The sequence below is a fragment of the Tauraco erythrolophus genome, chromosome 4 (genome assembly GCF_009769465.1).
Source record: "Tauraco erythrolophus isolate bTauEry1 chromosome 4, bTauEry1.pri, whole genome shotgun sequence".
Lineage (NCBI taxonomy): Eukaryota > Metazoa > Chordata > Aves > Musophagiformes > Musophagidae > Tauraco > Tauraco erythrolophus.
Genome location: NC_141468.1, coordinates 69,330,749 through 69,353,272, shown reverse-complemented (window position 1 = coordinate 69,353,272; position 22,524 = coordinate 69,330,749). Strand labels below are relative to the sequence as shown.

The 22,524-nt window shown below is 40.9% G+C and overlaps 1 protein-coding gene across 1 annotated transcript in view; it reads left to right on the top strand.

The window, feature by feature from the left end:
- BICD1 (BICD cargo adaptor 1) overlaps positions 1-22,524 on the top strand; it is a 179,987-nt gene that overhangs the window by 82,268 nt on the left and 75,195 nt on the right. The window contains exon 2 of the mRNA XM_086610395.1: positions 14,445-14,657. Coding sequence (XP_086466521.1) covers positions 14,445-14,657 — 213 coding nt within the window. The remainder of the gene's footprint in view (positions 1-14,444; positions 14,658-22,524) is intronic.

The following is a 22,524-nucleotide window of genomic DNA, read 5'->3' as shown; positions in this document are numbered from 1 at the left end:
ATCATCAGGCAGTATTATGTATTTAATACTGTATCAGAGTATTAAATATTTATTTATTTTATAAGTATTATTTAATACTGTATCAGAGAGCAAGCCTGACAACTACTTAAGGTTTTGGCTGAGGCGAGACAGGCTCGTCTTGTAAACATGCCTGCAAGCCTGGCCGTTGGCTCCTGATTCCTGATCTCGCTGGTTTGCATGTAGTTTTCAAATCCGACCCTCACTGCAGCCGCCTTCCTCTGTGTTCATGCAGTAAAAGGAAAGTAGTGCCAGGGACAGCTGAGTCCTTAGGCAAAAGTACTGGGAGAGCTATGCCTGGATGGATGGCTTAGATTGCAGATTTCTTGCTTATAAAGCCAAATCTTGGTTGAAATATTGCCTTTTGCCTATGTCGGAGTGACACATGGGAGCCTGATCAGCCTGGAGCCCTACTGCACTAAGGCAAGTAGGTATACAAATGCACAGCATGGGGCATGGTCTGCCTTCTTCAGTGTGTCTTCAGGTTGGCTTTAGACAGACACGTTTGGTGTGAATGCAGTAGTGCTTGGACAAGTGCCAGGCCATCTACCTTCTCACACAACATCATGTCAGACAAGTCCCTCTCCTCATTAGTAGTAGATCTGCTGGTCACCGGTGTACACCAGCCTCCTTCCGTCACTGTCTTTACTTTGGTTGAATAAATGAGCAGGGTTTTTTGTGGAATATTTTGGGTTTGTTTGTTGTTTTTTTTTTTTTCCTTCTTACTCTATACAAAATGAATTAAAGCTCCCTAAGGATGACAGTGGGGACAAATTTATGGCAATCTCATTCTTTGAGTCTCGCTTTTTTTGGTAATAAATAGGTAAGCTGTTGTTGCTGTAACATGATTGTCAGTACCACCATATGCCTTGAAATCTCACTTTCTCTGGAGGCATGAGATTATCCAGCACTTGCAGTAAGCACCCAGCTGCAGTAGCATTGTGTGAAACAGGTGTGTGTGCTGCACTGATCAATGCTAATGGAAGCATAAAGTTCCCCACGGTAAATCTGTGGCTGGCAGCGCTCTATTTAAACCATCCTTTGAAAATACAAGAGAGGTCTGTAATTTTGGCCTCTTGTTCTGAAAGGCATGCTTTTATTTAGAGATTTTTCCAACTTAAATTTTCAGGAGGTTCCATAAACGCCTGAAGCAGCAGATACGTCTGAATCATCTTTCTTTCTCCTTTTAAACCTTTAGTTTAGAAATTATTTTTCTAAAGGCTAATGTGTGGCCTCCCCACTCAGGAACTTAAATACTCCACCTCTAGGAACTGGAATGTGGAGCTCTTTCCTTGCACTCCATTGTCCAAGCTACTTCTGCTAAGTCTGACTCTGGTTGCTGCATGCTGACATTGAGTACGTCATGTGTGCTCACAAGGAGAGAGTCTATTCTTATTAATCACCTATGGAGTAGTCAGAACTGCTGTGCTGACAATTCTTATAAAGAACTGCAAATAATAGGGAATATAAGTGATGGAAGACAAATTAAGATTCTAAATTTAATAAGCACGAGTACTTTAGTGGGGTATACAAGAAACAGGTATTCTGTAATTATAGTTGTTCGTGAAATTTTAGCAGTTTCGAAGATCATCTTCTACTGCTCTGAGTGCTGTAGACCTGAGCTACATCTTGCCTAGTTACTATGACTTTGGTTTAGACTGAGCTGCTCTCTCAGGGGCTGATTTTTATGACTGCTACAATAAAACTGGTTGAGAGTCACAAATAAGTAAAACTCAAGGTCCATCTGTGCTTGAAATCAACTGTCTTGGTGTTGACATTTCCTATCTCTGTATGCTCTATTTAAATAATCACATTTGTTTATTACAGTAAAACCACAATGGTCTTGCATTTGGTAATCTTCATTTTTAGATACCTAAGAAAATGGCCAACTATGAGTCAGAGCTCTTTCAACTGTATGGTCCATGACAAGTGTACTGCACACCAGTTGTACCTGCATATGGAATTGCTCCCTTAATAATAACGTAATTTATTTTGGAAGGGGTTCCTGAAGATGGTCTTGTCCATCCTCTGCTTGAAGCTTGAAGTTAGGTGTTGCTCAGGGTCTTGTCCCAGAAAAGTTTTGAAAGTCTCCAAGGATGGAGATTACCCAAACACTCTGAGAACTTATTTTGGTGCTGTGCCACTCTCAGGGTGAATTTCCCTTTGTCTTGTGAGAATGTCCTCAGTTTCAGGTTGTGACCATTGTCTCCTGTCCTTTCCCTGTGCAGCTGTGAGAAGGGTCTGACTCTGTCTTTGCTATCCCCCTTCAGGCAATAGTATCATGCAAGTAGGTCTCCCTTTCCTTAACCTTTTCTACTTGTGCTGAACAAGCATAGTTCCCTCACCTTCTCCTTGTATGCTCTGTGCTCCAGATCACAAAATGTCTTATCCTTTGACCTACCCTAATCCGGGCCGTAAAGCATGTACTTCAGCATGAAAAGTCTCAGACTCCAAACATCAGTGAATGTTGGGATTAATCCAAAAGTCATTTCTCTCTTAAGCAGAGATTAGTTGTAGCTACACTGAGGTTTTCTCTCTAGTAAACCTTTCAGGCACCCTCAGCAATGAAAGTCACTTTGCCTTCCTGACTGCTGCTCTTCCTGGGCTGCTCATTTCGTACAGCTGTTGACAATCAGCCTTAAATAGGGCCCATTGCTGTGCCTATAGAGCTAGGTCTGCTCCTTCTACTCCTGTGTATTCAACATATTCATCAATGACTTGGATGAGGGAATAGGGTGCATGGTCAGCAAGTTTGCTGATGACACTAAACTGGGAGGAGTGGCTAACACACCTGAAGGCTGTGCTGCCATTCAGAGAGACCTGGACAGGCTGGAGAGTTGGGCAGGGAGAAATTTAATGAAATACAACAAGGGCAAGTGTAGAGTCTTGCATCTGGGTAAGAACAACCCCATGTACCAGTACAAGTTGGGGACTGAACTGTTGGGGAACAGCACAGGGGAAAGGGACCTGGGGGTCGTCATGGTGGACAGCAGGATGACCATGAGCCAGCAATGTGCCCTTGTGGCCAAGAAGGCCAATGGCATCCTGGGGTGTATTAGAAGGGGTGTGGTTAGTAGGTCGAGAGAGATTCTCCTCCCCCTCTACTCTGCCCTGGTGAGGCCACATCTGCAATATTGTGTCCAGTTCTGGGCTCCTCAGTTCAAGAAGGACGAGGAACTGCTTGAGAGAGTCCAGCGCAGGGCCACAAAGATGATGAAGGGAGTGGAGCATCTCCGTTATGAGGAAAGGCGGAGGGAGCCGGGTCTCTTTAGCTTGTAGAAGAGGAGGGTGAGGGAGGACCTCATTAATGTTTATAAATCATAGAATCATAGAATGGTTAGGGTTGGAAGGGACCTCAAGATCATCTAGTTCCAGCCTCCCTGCTATGGGCAGGGAAACCCTCCACTACACCAGGTTGCCCAAGGCCTCATCCAGCCTGGCCTTGAACACTTCCAGGGATGGGGCATCCACAACTTCTCTGGGCAACCTGTTCCACTGCCTCACCACCCTCAGAGTGAAGAATTTCTTCTTTAAATCTAATCGAAATCTGCCCTCTTTCAGTTTAAAGCCATTGCCCCTTGTCCTATCACTACATGCCCTTGTAAAAAGTCCCTCTCCAGCTTTCCTGTAGGCCTTCTTTAAGTACTGGAAGGCTGCAATAAGATCACCCCCGGAGCCTTCTCTTCTCTAGGCCCAGCTCTCTCAGCCTGTCTTCATAGCAGAGGTGCTCCAGCCCTCGGATTATCTTTGTGGTCCAGTAGCTCCATGTCCTTCTTATGTTGGGGACTCCAGAGCTGAACACAGTATTCCAGGTGGGGTCTCACGAGAGCTGAGTAGAGGGGCAGAATCACCTCCCTTGACCTGCTGGCCACGCTTCTTTTGATGCAGCCCAGGATACGGTAGGTTTTCTGAGCTGCAAGCACACATTGCCGGGTCATGTTGAGCTTCTCATCCACCAGCACTCCCAAGTCTTTTTCCTCAGGGCTGCTCTCAATCCATTCTCCACCCAGCCTGTACTTGTGGTTGGGATTGTCCCGACCCACATGCAGGACCTTGCACTTGGCCTTGTTGAACTTCATGAGGTTCTCACAGGCCCACCTCTCCAGCCTGTCAAGGTCCCTCTGGATGGCGATATGTAAAGGGTGACTGTCATGAAGATGGAGCCAGGCTCTTCTCAGTGGCATCCAATGATAGGACAAGGGGAAATGGATATAAGCTGGAACATAGGAGGTTCCGCTTAAACATGAGGAAGAACTTCTTCCCAGTAAGGGTAACAGAACACTGGAAGAGGCTGCACAGAGAGGTTGTGGAGTCTCCTTCTCTGGAGATGTTCCAAACCCGCCTGGACGTGTTCTTGTGTGATCTGATCTAGGTGGTCCTGCTCCAGCAGGGGGATTGGACTAGATGATCCTTTGAGGTCCCTTCCAATCCGTAGCATTCTGTGATGATCACTTAGGGCTCTAAGAGCCTTCTACAACTCTTCAGTCAGCTTTGGCTCTTAATTCCCGAATAACATGCTACTGAATGGCTCTGTGACATGAACCGTTGTGCAAGCTGGGAGTGGATCTCGTGAGGGTGACATGTTACAATGCTTTGAATACGAGATTGTACCTGTGTTACTTGTCTTCTTGTTTGAGGACTGTCCTGTTCTTAGAGAAGAAAATTCTTCATTTTGCTGCTTGACAAAAATACTAACCACTTACCATATACTCAGGATATATGATTTTCTCTGCTTTTTTCTATTGAAAGAAGATGGTGCAAGGCATTAAAAGAAGATGATCTAAATAAAATTGATGTTTTATTGCTTCCAGGATGTATGTAAACACAGTTGAGTGTTTTACATCAGAACACTGTTTCCTTCTAAATTTGAGACCAAATCTCAGAATCCCTCCTAAAGCGAGGCCCAGCTAGTTTAAAGCTTTCAGGTGATTCGGAAGCAGATAACTTACAGATGCGTAAGTAATTGTGAAATTTAGCACAAACGTATTATGACAATAAAATTACAATTTTCTACTCATTTTTTGTATGTGTTGAGGCATACTCCTTACATCTGCAGCAGATGCTGATACAGGATTTCTCCGTTTTTTTTTAACTCTAATGTGCAAAGAGTATTATCTTCTAAAGAAGCAGCTTTCTCTTTCCTTGCTTCATTCAACTTCAGTGGCTGGTGTATATCTGTGTCTAGGATGTGGTTTCCTCTCTAGTCCTCATTTCCTCCCTTCTCTTCTAGAAGAGGAATTCTGGGCGTGCAGCCTCCGCTTCCTTATATGCTTCTCTGGAATAATCCTAATTTGTTGTGATAAGAGTCCTTTCCTCCTCCCCCCTTGGTGTGCCTTTGCAGCTGGAAATAATCTTTCCATACACAATACTACCATCGAAACTTCTCTCCAGCAGAAAACTATGACAAAAGTAGTAGTGGCAACACAGAACGCAGTTGGTATACTTCATGGGTTATTATTCACTAGCAACATGAGTTTGGTTAGACCACTACTAAAATGCACTATGAACGTGCTCTCACTATGGAATGTGAGATTACATATGGGGAGCTAATGTGAAATAACTAGATTGTCCTGGCAGGCCAACAACTCTCAAAGAATTGAATTTTGGCACACGTTCTTTGCAGCTTTATTCAAGCAAGCACAGGAGAAGGAATTGCAATTATATCTGCCGTTTCATAGTTAGAAAAACAGAAAAAAAGAAAAGCAGTCGGAAAAGCAAAAAAATAACCCATGAAGTTTTAGTTAAACAAGGGATTTTGCTATTTTCTGCAAAGGTAACAGAGCCTCCATGGAAGGCATGTTCCATGTCAGACTTCAGACACATTTGGTTTAAAAAAAAAAGAATCTCCCTGACAGTTTTCAATGTTTTTTTCTGGTAATGCTTCTGTTGGTTTTAATTGGAATTTTGTAATAGCTGGAGGTTGGCCTGATAATAGCATGAACTCATGTAAACACCAATATAGACATTGGTGCAAATTTTTAAGCCCCTTTATGGTTCATTAATAATGTGTGAATTATTTTGTTTATAAAAATAATTTAATTATTGACTATATTCATTTTGGACAGAGCTGCTTTAAAATTACCAGTATGAACCTAATTAGTTGTGTTGTAGATAAGTGGTGCTCTTTGTAACAAGCTTCCCCTTTCTGGTGTTTTCTATGCCTGGAGGGAACGCTCAAGACTGGGAGTTTAAATTCTCATCTAGAGTGCTGTTAAAGGCAATTAAATGGAAATTCTTATTCACTCTCCCTTTTACTGGATTGCTGAGGAACAAAGGAGGTTGGTATTGAATGTTCATTTTCATGGTAGTGCTTTCTTCTTCTCTATAAATATTTCCAAACCATCACATTTAGGAATAGTTTTGTTCCTTATTTATAAAAAAAGCCAGCGTGGTTGCCTAAGGCCTCACACCGTGGCATATTGATTGAAATCAGCACAATATGTACTGGGAGTGCAGAAGCACGGCCGTCTCTGTAGCTGAGTTGAATGTAAATGCTTATTTCCCTCAGTACCTTCTGAAAGCTTTGTTGATTAGCATCTGATATATGAATTTCAACAGGCCTGTAGATGCTGTAGGGATCTATTGAGAACAAACAGAAGACGTCCACATTGTGCACGCTTTTATCCAAAGCTTCCTTGGGGAAAAGACTATGAATTGTTTACATTTGTCCTAGTGTTCTGCATCTGTAAACAGTCTCAGTGTTACTTATGTTTTCCATGTATCTCATCTCCTATGGCACAGGTAAAACCTCTAGCAGGTTGGTTTGCAAGTCTTTTTTCCAAGTTAAATCTCTCACGCTGATATTAACGTACATGACTTTACCATTGCACCGGCATTTGCGTTATTATTGAATTGAGTTGATTAAGCAAGCTGGTATTTCGAAATAAAGTTAAATGCTTTTTGCCTTTAGGAGGTAATAAAATAGCTTCTTCAGGTAAGATTTATGGATTTATCATAGTTACCTATACTGTGCTCATAACTATAGTGTGTTGTATATCAGATCGCGAATGAGTGTGTAGTAACAATTCTTTACACTGCATAGCAGATTCTGTCCTCTGCATTTTCAAATGGGAAGTTGAGGAATAATTTTCTTAAGGTCTTATCAAGTATCTGTAGCAAAACATGAGTTGAAAACGACTGTCCTTTAAAGTCTAATTTTCACCTTTTTCAGAAGACTGACCGATCTCATGAGAACAAGTAAGGAAACCCCAGTTTTTCAGCTTTCCTCAAGCCAAATAAGAGTGTTTTTTTCTCAGAGAATGGGGCATATGAAGTAAATGACATATTGTTACATTAAAAAAAAAAAAAACAACAAAACAAAACCCAAACAAACACGCAAAAATCCTATTCGTATTGTGTGGCATAGAGCATAAAACTGATCATCTTGAGTCTGGAAATTATGAAATGACCAATGCTTACACAGTTTCTTGGGTACAACTGAATTTTGACCAATTATCTCCTATTCCTTTTGACCAAGGGACTAGTGAAGTCTAGGAACCTTGTTTGTTGTTCTGAGCTGAAAGAATGTTATGGTTTAGCCCCGCAGGCAACTAAAGGCCACCCAGCCACTCTCTCACTCTCCCCCACGCCAGGGAATGGGAAAGAGAATTAAAGTGGAAAAGGGAAAGAAACCTATGGGTTGAGATAAGAACAATTTAATAATAGTAATAGTAATAATACATTGTGTGTATATATATATGTATAATGATAATAGTATATACAAAAAAGTGATGTACAGTGTGATTGCTCACTACCCGGTGACCAAGGCCCATTCCATCCTGGACTAATGATCCTGAAACAGATAAGTCCTGGCACCGCAATCCTGGATGAGCAATAGGCCCAAAAAGAGGGTGAGAGAGAGAGAGGGCACTCAGAGTCCGAGCCCCCAGAAGAGCAAAAGTCCTTCTTTCCAGTCAACGGTCATTTTTATACTGGACATGACATTGCATGATATGGAATACTTCATTGGTCAATTTAGCTCTCAATCCTAAGTCTAAGTTTAAATCATAAGGGGATTTGTGGACCCTTTGTCCCGGCTATGCTCCCCCCCAGCCTGTTGTGTTCATGCACACTGGCAAAAACATGGGAAGCTGAAAAGCTGTTGAGGCCTCAGTGCCAACTATAAACATCAGTGCGCTATCAACATTCTTCTCATAGTGAATCTCAGAGTAAAACCAAAACACAGAGCTCTTCTAGCTGCTAAGAAGAACTCTGTCCCAGCTGAAACCAGGACAAAGAGGAATTAGTAATGGGATCAAGCATCTTTCTGTCTTCTGCCTCTCTGTAGGACAGTTCAGCATCCTGCTTTCTCAAACATGGGAGGAATCGGACAAATGGGACACTTCTGTAGGTGTAAAACAACAAGCTGTTCTCAGCTAGCCTGTCAACCCAAAAGTTCATGGTCTAGTTTGCTTGCCTGTATACCCATGCTGATTCAGGCTGTGTTCTCAATCTGTTTTTGAGTTTTCAATCTGCTTCCCTGCACGAGCTGTCCATCTCACAGGCACTATCCACACAATACCTAGTCATTTTTTTCTTCTGTCATCGTTAAGCATGCATCTGTCTGTGTTTTGATTGCAATATGCCTATTATTTGCATCTGAACGCTTTCATCACTTCGGTATTGAATTCCAAAAGGAGACCTATTGACCTCTCTCAGCCGTCGTAAATGAACGTCAGGAGGTCATGTCAACTACATAAAGATTTAATCTAAATTGAATAGATTTTAGAGGCATAAAACACTCTCACTTTTTAAGAAAACAAATATACTATGGCAGATCAGTCATTTCTGCAAGGGCATCGTCATTTGCTGTGTGCAACGCAGTGCTGCCAAGAAACACGAGTCTGGTTTAGACTCAGTGCTACCTCCTGTGTTTTTCAAGAATAAACCATGGTGCTTGTCCAAGACCCTGGCCTAATCAGCATGCCCAAAGTGTGAGAGAGCAGGGAATGACAAACGGCGAAGTGATCAGAAGCGAGCGCTGAGCATACCGCTGTAAGAAAGTCCATGGAAAGACAGATTCCCAGTTTGGCCAGATATTGGCTTGGATTTACTACAAAGAAACTGTTACCTGCAGGTTGATTTCAGCAGTGTTCAGGTGATCAAGGTGTAGAATACTGGAGGTAAGGTAAGGAAATAACATGTCTAAATGGAGCCACATCACATTGTGTAGGGGGCAGTTTTGTACCAGCTGGTTTTGAGGGAAGGGCTAGAGCCCGCTCGGGCACTCGCCCCACTGCTCAGCCTTGCCTAAAGGGGATTTCTTCACAGACCTCTGCCTGCCACTGATTGCTCCTTAGCAGAAAAATGTCAGAGAACCCTGAGCTTTGGTGGATGAATTGTGAAGGAAAAAAATATATAGTAAGCTTAATTAAGAAAAAAAAACCCAAACAAAAACCTCTTATTTGAAAGAGACACACAAAATCATAAGTGACTAAGGGAATATGAAGTACTAAGTGGACATTCAAGTTGTGCCACAGAATAAGGCCTGTCCCTGACATTAACCCCAGTGAGACATCTCTAGCCGAGGTTTCCATCTGTGGTGCCATACTGGCATTTGCCTAGGAAATACGCTACCTTCTTGGATAATCTCAAATGGTTTTTTTTGCCTACTTTTGTGTTAGGAATGGAGAGGTAACTAATACATAATGTGTTCTGCTTTACAGCAAGTTAGGAGCTGAAATATGTAATCATTTGAACAAGTTCAATGCTATTGCATTATGCATCAGAAAAACTACTTTGAGTGTCAAAGCCATAAAGGTAGGCTGCCTGCTCATCCTGATAGCAGTTGGGTCATGTTTTATTGCTTATTAATCATCACAGACTAGAAGAGTGAGTTTCTATGCAAACACTTCAGAATTCCTGCACCAGGAAATGACTAGTAAAAATAAAACTGAAACTCAGAAATAGCATCCTTCATTACCTACTTATGTTTTCAGCTGATCTTTTGCATATGTGCTGCTTTCTACACCTAAATTATACTTCTAGCTTCTCTTTTTTCCTTTTTTCAAATGCTAAATATAATTTTTGTTTTAGACATCATTTAATGTCACGCACTGCATGTTTGTATTTGACATAAATATTCTTACATATGTTGTTTGGAACAGTCATATTTTTCTATTGTTGTTTTACAAATCTGTCCCCATTTTATTCACTGCATTGTTTCTTTCATGCTAGTTTGCTTCTGACACTGGAATTTCCATCTGGAGTTATTTAGAGTTCAATGGAAAATGGCCTTTTCCTCAAAAGTTACGCCTTTCTCTATAATCAGACTGACCTCTTACCTGAGTGTGCCCACTGTTGCCATCCTTTATCATGCACTCAAATATTGATCATTATTTTATTGTTCTTAAAGTTCAAATTTTTAAGACACTCCTAAAAAGTCACAATACTGTCTTACAATTCTCAGGTCTCTGAATATATATACAATGTTTAATGGCATCTTGTTACTCAGCTTTTATGACCAACTTACAAAAGAACTATCTCCTAACTTAGTCAACAGCATCCTTTCAAGCACAGTCTTGAAAGAAATTATGAGACTAGTATAAGGCAAAATTCATACTGGTCTCTGTTAGGACAGCCTTTGTACCTGACTTCAGCTATTGTGCCTACACTGGGAGAGGGCTTCTCATGGGAATAGAAACCATAAAGGGCTACACAGCCCCTTCTGAGTCCCAATTTGAATTTGGAATGATGTTCTTTGTCAGAAAAGCTCTGCGATCTGATTGCTGAAACAAAGAGTCATCAAGGGACCAGTAGTGATTTCTAAGTGGTTTTAATGAGTAGTCACACCAGGTAAGGCAGCACCATACTGAAAAGAACTGTGATAATTAACTGATACATCTGCAAGATACAGCACAGCAGCATTCCAAATTACTGTCACAGAAACAATGCAAGTGAGTGAGTTGGGCACCATTCTCACAGTTACAACCACAAGTCTTTGCTGCTGTAATTACTTCTTCATGGTTCGCTCAGAGAACTCCATTGCCTATGCTGAAGTACTTGTCCTAATCCAGTTGAAAAGATGGAAAAGCATGGAAGAGCCTGGCCTCACTTTTGCCATCCTGGCATCACCTGAAATTTGGTTTAGGGAGAAGCTGGTGTGGTACTAATATAGACAACAAAGTACTTTTAGGCAGGAACAGCGTCTCTCCAGGAACCAAACTATATACCTTCACTATAAATATCTGACAAAAGTGTTGGTATGTTCTTCAAGGATGAGCACAAGGGAACATCTGCTCTGCCATCGGTGTCCTGGGGTGTCAAAGGAAAGCTATTTCCCCAGTTGGGCTTCCATAGCAGTCTGGCGTTTTCCCATATACAATACCATAAGATACGTTCAGCAAACCAGTTTGTATCTGACACTTGACTCAAACACAAGTCATCCTTCTTTAGCCTGCAGTCCAGGTTGCCACCTTCTCATGTTTTGACCTTCATCTGCCGCTGCTTCCTTCCACACCTGATGCCAATGCCAGCTGCATCCAGCTTTCATGTATAAATTCCTATGTTTGTGCCAAAAGCTCCTACAGTTTGTATCTCATCCGTTACCTGCTCTTACCGATGTGGGTTTCCCAGGTCCTGGGGACCTTTTGACTCTTTCCCATCCAGTGTGTTCAGGAGGTAATTGTGAAGGCTGAAGTGGGCCGTTCCATCTCTCCCAAGATGCAGCCTGATCGTGCCGTTTGCTCAGCATGGTGTTTGTGCGAAGCAGTGGTGTTGAGGCGTATTGTCACATCCAGGCCTGGAAAGTGGTAGTTTTTGGAACACAACCGTTGTTCTTGTTATAAAGTTAGTTGATCTGAAAAGTTTTTCAGGTGACTTATTTTTCCCACTATAGGGATGGCTTCAGTGAAATAAGTGAGCACAGTTAATTGAACTGAAAAACTGAGCACAGTTTTTATCATGGCAAGGTTATAAGGTTTTATAAATAAGTAAACATATCAAGCAAATTATTAAAATATAAAATCAAAATAGAACAAATATCTGGCTACCAACTGAAAAATATTGATGCATGGCTTAATTTAAAAGTGATCAGTCTCATGGGAAGCCTTAAGTGGGTACGTCTGGAAAGTTTTAACTTTTTGATGTTCTATACAAACCATGAAATACAGAAGCAGGACTTTTTGCTTGCTTTTTAATTAAAAGACATCTCGTGTTCCTCTCCGTGTTGCATGGATCTGCATAATTTCCACTGATATGGAAAGAGAACTATGCGTCCTTTCTTTCCTTCCCCTGATTTTTAACATATTGATAACAGTTTAAGAAAAAAATTGAGTAGTATAATATACAGTAATATTCAAATTTGCTTTCATAGGAAAAAATGATTAAATTGCATTCTCTGGCATTTTCTGTAGTCATAAGTACAAGGAATTGTTAAGTACACTGTAATTTTATATTCTGCTGTGCACCCTCCCCAAAATCTGTGTTCGTGGCCATTCTCAAACATCATGCATGCTAAAACTCACCTTCAAAGAACATTTGAGGAAAATATAGTATGTACCTGGAAGACCGTCATCACTGTGTACTCGTATTTACCCGTAGGGCTTTAACCATGGTTCTCTGGTAGAGATGGCTCCAGCTCCCATTTCTTCATGAGTTTCTCCAGCCCTGTCAGTCCTACCTGCTGTTCTGCGGTGTTTTGATTTTTCTCCCAGGATACCTGGTCTTTATCTTTGTCTTATAGGGTCTTTATTAGATTGGTGCTTTTTGTTCAGTTTCAAATTAGGAACAGAGAGCCATTGAATATAAGTATGTAGAGTTAGATATAATTTATTACTACTGCTCCTGAAACAGTCGTCTTAGATTCATAGATATAGTCACTGTATCAGTGCTTAACAGTTTCATTAAATTGAATTTCTTGTTATTTGGAAAATCCTATTCGGCAAGTTGCTGATGCTTGCTATTTCAGTAACTTGCAGTCTTTTGAGAAGACAGCTGGGTTAATACATTATTGAATATTTTTAGAATCCTTTAATGCTGAGTTCACAGGATTCTCTAAGTGAAGTAGACTTAAAAGCTAGAAAGTTTTTGAACAGGGTTTTGCTTTGAAGTTTCTAAGGGACCGCTTCAGTCCTAGTGCCAGTAAAACTTAGACGTGTTCTGAAAGGCTATAAATAGTGGCAGTAAAACAGTGGATTTCATTTGGCAAGTAGTTCTTATCGATGGGAAGGCAAAGGAAGCCGCTGCTTACAGTGGGTGTGAATGTATGCTCTGCTTTGTGGTTTTATAGAACTGGGTAGAAATTAGGCTTTTGGGGACAATTTCACATTGAAAGAACATATATTACCATGACTTTTATCTCTCTCTCTCCTATGAGAGAGGTCTTTCAGACACGGTCTCTTTGAATTAAGTTATATGAGAGAGCCTTTGCCAATGTTAGGCTACATATTCTTAACATTAGAGGACTTGCTTTTGGCTTTTTCTAGAATTAGGCCATGTCATTTTCAACCAAGTGTCTGTTTTTAAAGGTAATACAAACAAAATAAGTTTTGCTTTATATATAATTTTATCACTATATTTTGTTTTTATTTATGCATTATTTTGTGTTATTACATTATTTTATATGTTATTAGAGTATTGCAGGTTTTTCCCCTCTGTCTTTGTAGCTAAATGATATCTCCATCACTTCTACCATCATGGCTTGTATTTTACTTTCTTCCAGGTTGCTTCAGAGCTGTCCCAGATAACATAGAAATTGTCTCTGAGAAACACTGTCTGGTTAAACTGATCACTCTAAGCCAGTAACAAGAAGAGGAAGAGAATGACTGAAAATTACCTTCTATTTAGAAACTTCTTCAATATGTAAATATTGTTTCTTTTCAGCAGAAGCAGAAAACACTGAGTACAAATGAAATGAAGGGACTGTCAAACTCTGTGTTTAGCTTACCATCGGTGTAGATGGCCACTGCTTGATACTCAGCTCATCTGTCTTTCTTTCAAGTTGCGGGAAGCTTTTTTCCATGCCACAGTCAGCTCCTATAATAAAAGAATGCTGAAAATGGAAAGCAATTTAAAAAGATTTGTCAGCTATCTATGCTCTTTAAAACAAAACAAACCACACGTTTATTTTGCAGAGCTAGAGAAGAAAGGAATTGATGAATTATCAGCTGCCCTCATGCAGGAAAGTTAAGCACTGGCACTAATTAATGGCTAGTTAGCAGAGCACCGTCTTGATCTCAGCGGAGGTTGCCTGGATAGGGGCCATAAATCCATACTGCAAATGAGAACAGCTTCAAGATGCTTCATTTCAGCTAAATGAGATGGTGGCCCTCGGCTGCTACGGAGCTGCTAAGGTGGTATTTGTTAGGTCAGAGTTTGGGACTCACAGATCTATTGCATTCCTGCTGGCTATGCAGCTGCTCATTACGGTTGATATTTTTTTCTAGAGCTTCAGTAGTTTTATACTGTGCACTGTTTTCCTCTTGCAGGCATTTGGACAGTCCTTCTCAATTCACCGCAAAGTGGCTGAAGATGGTGAAACGCGTGAAGAGACCCTCCTCCAGGAGTCTGCGTCGAAAGAAGCTTATTACCTTGGGAAGATTTTGGAGATGCAGAACGAGCTGAAGCAGAGCAGGGCAGTGGTCACCAACGTTCAGGCAGAGAATGAGAGACTCACTGCTATCGTCCAAGACTTGAAAGAGGTAAATGGGGGTGTGCAGGGAGCAGAGGGCTGAATTTTCTTGGAGTGTCATGGCTGACATGTCTCTGAAGTCACGAAAATACTACAAGAAGTAAAAATGCTCACCTACCAGTCTGTGATCATCCCAGAAACCACCTGGCCTGAGAGGGCTGTAATTTAGAAAGGAAAAAATGTAACTTTTAAAATTATTTTTAAACAACAACAAAACCCCCTACGAATATAATAATACCCATTTCAGGAAGCTATAATTTCCACAGTAATCTTAGTATTTTGCATTGTATTCTATAGCATCTACATATAAGTGAATTTCATGTAAATGTGTTTTCTGCACACTTCTGATATTCATGCAACTCCTCTCTTTCTCAACGTTCTTATAATTTCTGAGATATATTCTGGATTGGCTAGAATTAGATAAAGCTTTCACCTGATTTCTTCTGCTGTAGAGCAAAATTAAAAGGCATGCTCGTGTTTAGAAAATGGGTTGCAGTAAGGAATCCAAATGTATTTACTGGCCGTATGGGACACAATGGTTATTCATTAATTTCAGTGGAGAATTTAGTAATATTTAGTAACTTCTCTTTTTTGCCTTGAAATCTGCAAGTTTAGACATAAAGTATTTTTTACTTACTGTTGTTTCTGTATCCCAGTTAGCAGAAGACCGATACAATTTTACTAGTTTATTCTTTCCATATTGATGGTTAGCTTGCACAATTCACGTTGCAAAGCTCAACACAAGACCATACACGAGAGGAAGGTGACTCTTGTTTCCTTCAGCTTTGCTAGCAAATTGGCTGTTGCTCACTTAGGCTCTAAGACATACACATCTTAAACTGACTAAGAAGTGTGTGTCCCACCATTCTGGCCAGCATTAATTATGGTGGAAAGGAGGATAAGGAATACTATCAAGTCCTCATCACCTGTTCTGGGTTCCTCATACATTTGTGACCATGTCCTTGTTTTGGATGTGCCTTTTGTGCCTGTTAAGGAGTTGACATTTATCAAAATCTCTTCCCCCTTTGGCTCATCCCGCTCCTGTGAGTCCCTGTGCAACGCTGCTGACCTATTCATTGCTCTCTAGTCTCCTTCCCTGGGTGTAAGCTGTTTCTGCAGTCTGGGTGCTCGAGAAGTTGCACGTGAGTCTGCAATGATCTTGATGGCCTGTTCATCCAGGTGACACTTTTCTTTTATCCTTCTGCCATTTCTTCTAGTGCTTTCACACACACATTTATACCTTGTTCATAGCGGCCTTACTGTTTCATAGTGTTTTATAGTACTTGGAAGTAACCCCACATCTTCCCTGCTTTCTGCAGGAAGCTTGCACACAGGGGCTCTCCCCACTGTCCAGCTGCTGGGAGAGATCTTTTCTAGATGATTCTAGAAAGTGTTTCTTTCATGTGATTTTACCAAATTAACAAAGGTTGTCATGTTTTCTGTAGCTGAGTGAAATGGCATCGTTTTAACCTACAGAAACCCCTGGGACAGGGTCTTCCTGGGACCAGGTCCTTTACTCCCATTGAACATTCTTATTTAATGGTTGTACTGGATTTGCCCATAACACAAATCAGGTTTCAGTAAGAAGTAAATACATGCTGTTAATTCACAAGTTCCAATTGCAACATGCACTTGTAATTGCTGTTACAGTGGTTAGCAAAAAAAAAAGAAAATCAAGTTTATATCTACTCATCCTAAAATCATATCCTAAAATCTTCTTGGTAGCAGGCAGCCAGCTGATGACACAACTACTTAACCATTTGGTTAAAGCTTGCAGGTCCTGATGACCTGGGATTCAGTCACAAATGAACAACAAAGTTAGAGAAAATACACATTTGCCTTTGTACTTGATTCCTTCCTCTGGGGTATCCTTGGGATTCCTTCAAATGCAAATCTCCCTTCCATCTTCTGTCATGGTTATTGATCTGTAAGTTATTCAGGAGGCAGTTTCAGTACCTGTCTTCCTTAGAATATTGATTGTCCTCATTTCTTAGGAGATAACAGTAACCAGTAGTGTGAGACCAGCTGCAATTATTTCCTATTCTAATGCTAAATTGAAGCAAGCCCTAGTAGTTAATTAAAGTGCAAGAAAACAATTTACTTGCATAAAAATAAGGCTGATAAACTGATTGTTAGTATTAAGATGATGTTGGACCTGAGTATAGAGTCCTTGACTATGTTGAACTTTTGTTTTGTGAAACTACAATCAATGTATTTAAACATAAATAGGATTAGTGCAGTCAGTTCATTACCAAGCTTATACCAGACACTATTATGATTAATTACTTGAATATAATAAGAGATAGAGTGTGACTGACACCTACCTCAGGCTCCTGGTGATCTTGTCACACTGGATTACGCTGGTATTTCACCTTGCGCTCAAAGGATGCTCACCCTTGTACCCAGCTCAGTATACCTTGGTCCAAACCTATAAATCTTAAGGCAGCGATGTCTAAGTGCCTGCAGAAAGGAGATGGCCTTCTTCTGTGTTCATGAACTTGATCTGCTTGGTTCTGGATACTGCTGATAGGAAAAGGCAGACTTAGCTTACTCCAAATCTTGACAACCACTAAGGCAGAAAACCCCCATTTTTATAACGGAATATCTGGTATATTTTGGGATAAAGAGAGTCATGAGAAGCTGCCGCAACTAGATTGCTACAATGAGAAAGTAATTTGCCTCTTTAACCAGTATATTTGAAAATATAGTTAAAGAAAAAATGGAAGAAAAAAAGATTATCTTTCTGTGAGCCGTTGTGCTGAGTGATGTAAAGGTAGATTCTGGATGTAAACTGTTTGGCTGCATCCTGTCTCTTCCCCTCCCTGCTTCACCTCCCAAGAGACTATGCTTTATAGTTGTTTTTTAAACCTTACTAAGATATCTTATAAGCAAACCCGATAAATAATCACTCCTTTCACCTTCAGACTTAATATAATATGTTTGAAAAACTGCTTTGTGGTTCTGGAAATAGCATTTTTGCATAGATGACAGAAATTTATGGTACTTTATCTGTGCACTCAGTCCCTTATGATACTGAAGACTGATTGCTAGGTTTTCAAAAAGTGACCCGTGTTATTGGTACCACACCCCTACATAACACCGTTGGTGCTCCTCTGTTCTCTGGTGTGTTATGAGAGTTTCCTTCCAAATAGGTTCTGCTTTCTGAATTTGCACAGAAATCTATCATCATACGAATATGTATGAGCATTTTGTGAACCATCAGAATATACTCACATGATGCTGATCCCTGTGGAATCTTGGGAATTCCATAGGCCTGGAGTTTAAAAATTCATGCCTTTTTGCAAGTATCTTCCATATAGTCACAGCTGATGTCTGCAGGGCAGCTTGACCTTGATCCCTCTTGCTGTGAAAGGAGGCTATCAGGCTCAGATCTCTTGAGATTATGCATTTCAGTCTGGGAAAGCAAACAAACTGATTTCAATGCTCATCACTAGAAAAAGACACATTTTTGAAAAACTTGAGGATTTGTTTCACCCAAATAGTGAAGGATGAACCAGGAATCTCAGTACTCAGATGGTTTTCTAGATGAATGTTAAAATGATCAAGAATAAAACACCAGCAGCATTATTTTTGATATAATAAAAATCCCTGGAGTTTTGGATAGGAATATAATTAACTATCATCTAACTAAATAAAATACACATTTTGGAAAGCAAGTAGCCCTTTTCATTCTTTTTTTTCCACCACGACCTCAGATAAGGGATGTAGAAAGCTGTTTAGAAATTCTTAAAACTGCTGTAATCTGAACCAGAAAATAAGCTGATTTTAGAAGTGAGGCCAGAGAGATAATTTTTCAGCAGAAGCCAGATTTCATGTATGTTATGAACAACAGCTTATGCTAGGTGGCCATCTCTCTGTATGAAAAGATCAGTATGGTTATTAGCTCATTTAACCTTTTCTAACTACCTGACTTTATAATAAATATTAAAGAAAACAAATTAAAAAAATACAATCTTTTCTCATTTTCTAATTCTCTTGTGTTCTGTTTTGTGGTTTTGTTTTTGTGTGGTTTGTTTTTTTTTTTTCTTCTATTTAAAAACACTGTTTACTTACAGTCAGGAGATGAGTGACTGGTTCTTCCATTTGTGCTGTTGAAAATTCTTTTCTTATGGTAACCATAAACACTTTATAGACAGATAAAGAAGATGAAATCACTGCTCTGAGAAGTTGATGACTGACAGAGGTGGTTATGCAAGCATAAATGATCCAGCTCAGAAGCTAAAGCAGAAAGTTCTTGTGATGAGATCATACTCCTCCTTCATGAGGAAGCCAAGTTCCTTGGAGCTGGGCAACTGACTCAAAAGAGGTGGTGACGGAGGGGAAAAAACATGAGGCAAAGAGGGGATGCAGGTGAAGCTGTGGAAAATGAAGATGAAAGATGGTAGGATTAGGATTAGGAGTTGTGTGAGGTACTTAGATGAATGCTCTTGTGCCTGAAGAGACTGACAGATACGGGTCAGCTCTTTCTTCCCAACAAGACTAGTAAAAAGGAGAAATAATGTAAGAAAGCTGGGGAGCAAAGTATTAAAACTCAGTCTGTGCTACTAAATGACACTGCAGCAGCTGCTAGCTTGCAGAAAGAAATCAGCACCTGGGTACCTGCAGTCCAGGAGAAAAAAGATGAACAGAGAGGTGTATGTGATGGCAATGTTAATGGGCCATGGCAGCAGCACACACCTGGGCTTTCGGAGGGTGAGAGTAGGGATCAGGGCCCTGGAAAACTGGCTGAGGATAAAAATATAAATTGGTGAGACATGGTGTGCTGAAACCAGGTGGAAAAAAAAAACAAACTAGGATGAAATTGTGCAGCCCTGCTGCCCTTGAAATCGATAGATAAACTTCTATTCAGTTCATCTGTAGAAAGATCTCGTACTTCATTCCAATGAGGAAATATGTGGATGTGATAGCTTGGACTCTTTTTGAGGGGAACCTATGTATGATGCAAAGCATAAGTACTTGTGCTGGGTGAATAATTATAAGTTTTACTGTTAGCTGTGGCCATTTCAGAAATGTAACCTCATGCTAAATGGCCACCTCTGCATTCTGAAAGTACATGAGAAATGGAAAAAAAAATTCAGACATTGTGTTCGAGTTGACTTTTATCTAAAAAAATATTAAGAATTGATATTTTTGTAGTAAATACACCTTCATAAATTTCCTATTTGGCTGTTTCCTATTTAGAAATTATGCTTTTTCAGTCTGAAGGGTTAGGCTTTATTCGGAATTGTCAAAAATCAGAGAAAAACCTAAAAACTTTAAATGTGAACACGTATCTAGCTAATACCCACACCAATTTCAGGTTCTAGTTTTGTTGCTCTGGGATTAGACTATAACAGGATTTGGGTACACAGCTATTCCCATTTGATGTAGTTTGGTCCAAAACTGACATCTTTAACACATTCAGTTGTCGTCCGTTCCTGAAGGCCCCTGCAGTCATCAGGTGCCTAAGTTTCCACCTGTGGAATTTTCTGCCCGACTAATGGTCTGTTCTCAGACACGTTCAGGGACACCTCTGACTTGGACTGAGGTCTATTACTACACTGTTACTAGATATGGAGTTCTGCTGAAGGTGCTACTGGGATCCTCTCAGCAGATGCTTCCCTAGCTGACTTCATCACCTAGTGATGTCCTTCCCCTCTCTGGTTCTGTGATTATGGCAAGGCTTGGGGCTCCACTTTCTTCTGTGCCTGAGGGATTACGAATCCACTTCTCCCTCTGAAGAAAGTGCCCTAGCAATCAGTTGGCAGGCTCTTCATTCCTTCAGATGAAGCTGTTCTGCTTTATTGGGGTCAGAGAGAGTGAGAGTGAGCAAGTTCATGAGAATGACTATAGCTTAAAGGCTACGCCACTCAGCTGGGAATGGGAAACTAGTTCTAGTCTCTATTTCCATTAATGTTTAATAAGAAATACTTAAATATTAATTGGGGCAGAGACCAGGACCCCAGTCTCTCCTCTGTGAGGTGGCAGCCATCAGCAAAGGCTGTCCCCATCCTTCAGAGAGAGCATGATCTTCGGCCTGGATCTCCTATGTCCATGGCTAGAGGTTTGACTACTGAGCTCTTGGAGGGAGGTCACTCCAGGTTACCAAATGAGGTGACTTTCCCCAACTGGGTGTTGAAGAAAGGCGGAAAAGGTAAGTCCAAGAGAGGAATCACTGCTACAAACCACATACTGCAGGAAGCACCTTTTAGCAGCCTGGCCATAGTGACAAAGCTCTCTTAGAGAGTAGTGAACTGTCTTCAGTGTCATTAGCTTGCTTTCCCTTGTAGTTGTCTAATTTTCTTCATGCAGAGAATAGGGAACCTGTGATTATGCTTTGATGATTATCCTAGACAGTGGAGTGATTAGTGACCGCAGTGTTGACTGTGACAATACATACAGCATCCTTCCATGATCTCGCCTCCTCCCTCTCATTGTTGTCCTGTGCTTCCCAGTGACTGCATTGACAGACTTACCTCACTCAATCTACTGAAGAACAGAAGTTTCTTTTGATATTTGCACAGATTAAATAAAGCCTGCCCTCTAAATATATTTCTTACTAACATTATGCTGGTATTGGCAGCAATGGCTTCATTTCTAGAGGGAGAATGAGTAAGGAAATACGGTGCAGTATTCAGTGTGGCCGTTGCTAATGGTGTCTTCATCTTAATGTACCTTCATGCAAGCGCTGCTTTTTGAAAAGAAGCTGTGGGAATGTGGTGTCAGAGCAGCCCAGGGAGGTGACTGTGGGGGTCAGAGCTGACTGAGAAACAAAGTGCAGCAGAGGAGTGATAGAGAGATGGCAGAACTGTTCCTCCTGTCAGGAGAGCTCTCTCATCGCAATTTGGGGTAGTATTGCCATAGTCACTCTAAATGTCTATATTTACATTCCTTTTTTTTGAAAGTTTCCTTCAACTGGCTAGAACTGGCTCTAAGTTAGGCTTAGAATATGAATTTGTTACTTTTCCCACTTGGAGGTGTTTTTCTTTTCCCTCTCCTGTTTTTAGAAAAGCCTGTTGAAGGGAGATTTTCCAGCTTGCTGGTGCCTAGCCACCCTCAAATTTTTCTCCCTCCTTTGCTGACAGTGCTAATGTTTTGGTTTTGTGTTTTTTGGTTTGTTTTTTTTTTTTTTGTCTTGAGAGGTGGAAAAGTTTGCTTAAAAACGTGTTGTTTCCTTCTGCTTTCAGGAAGTTTTTGGATAGCCCTTAATGCTGATTATTGTATAATAGCATAATGTTCAGAAACATGGGACATTTTATTAGATATTGCTGACCTGCTCGAAATCAAACTCCAGAGTACACTTGTGTCTTATCTAGACCTCTTTAAAAGCACGTTGATGGTTTCTGTAAGCAGTTAGGTGTTAATGCTTTTCCTGTGAATGCACCTGTCTGTGCTCTACCTAGACTGGAGAGAGCTGCAGGCTCTCTGGGGGCTTTAGGCTGAACAGGGTGGAGAGTGAGCCTGTCCTTGCTCCGAATTCCTGTTGACATGGTCTCTGGAAAATCAGCAGTGCGTGTTTGTAAGTGAAGGCCACCGGTTAGCCATGATTGGATTGACTGCAAGTGGTGCCCTTCACTGTCACTGCTGGCCATGCCTTTCACCCTTCTGTTTTTCCTTTCTGACACTTACACGCTTGTTTCCATTCGTACTGTGTTCATATCAGTCTCACTGTTCCCTGTACAAGTGCCTACATCTGCTCACTTCAGGCTGATGTCAGCCAAGGTGTAGTCTCTGCAAAAGAGGTCCACTGCAGAGTTTCTCCCACCGGGCGATGAAGGTAGTGTGCAGGTGGGTTTGGTGACTGCTGTCGTCATGGGTCGAGATGGAGGAAAAGTAGCAGCAGACCGTGCTGAAGTGTAAAGCCTGGCTTTGTGGCA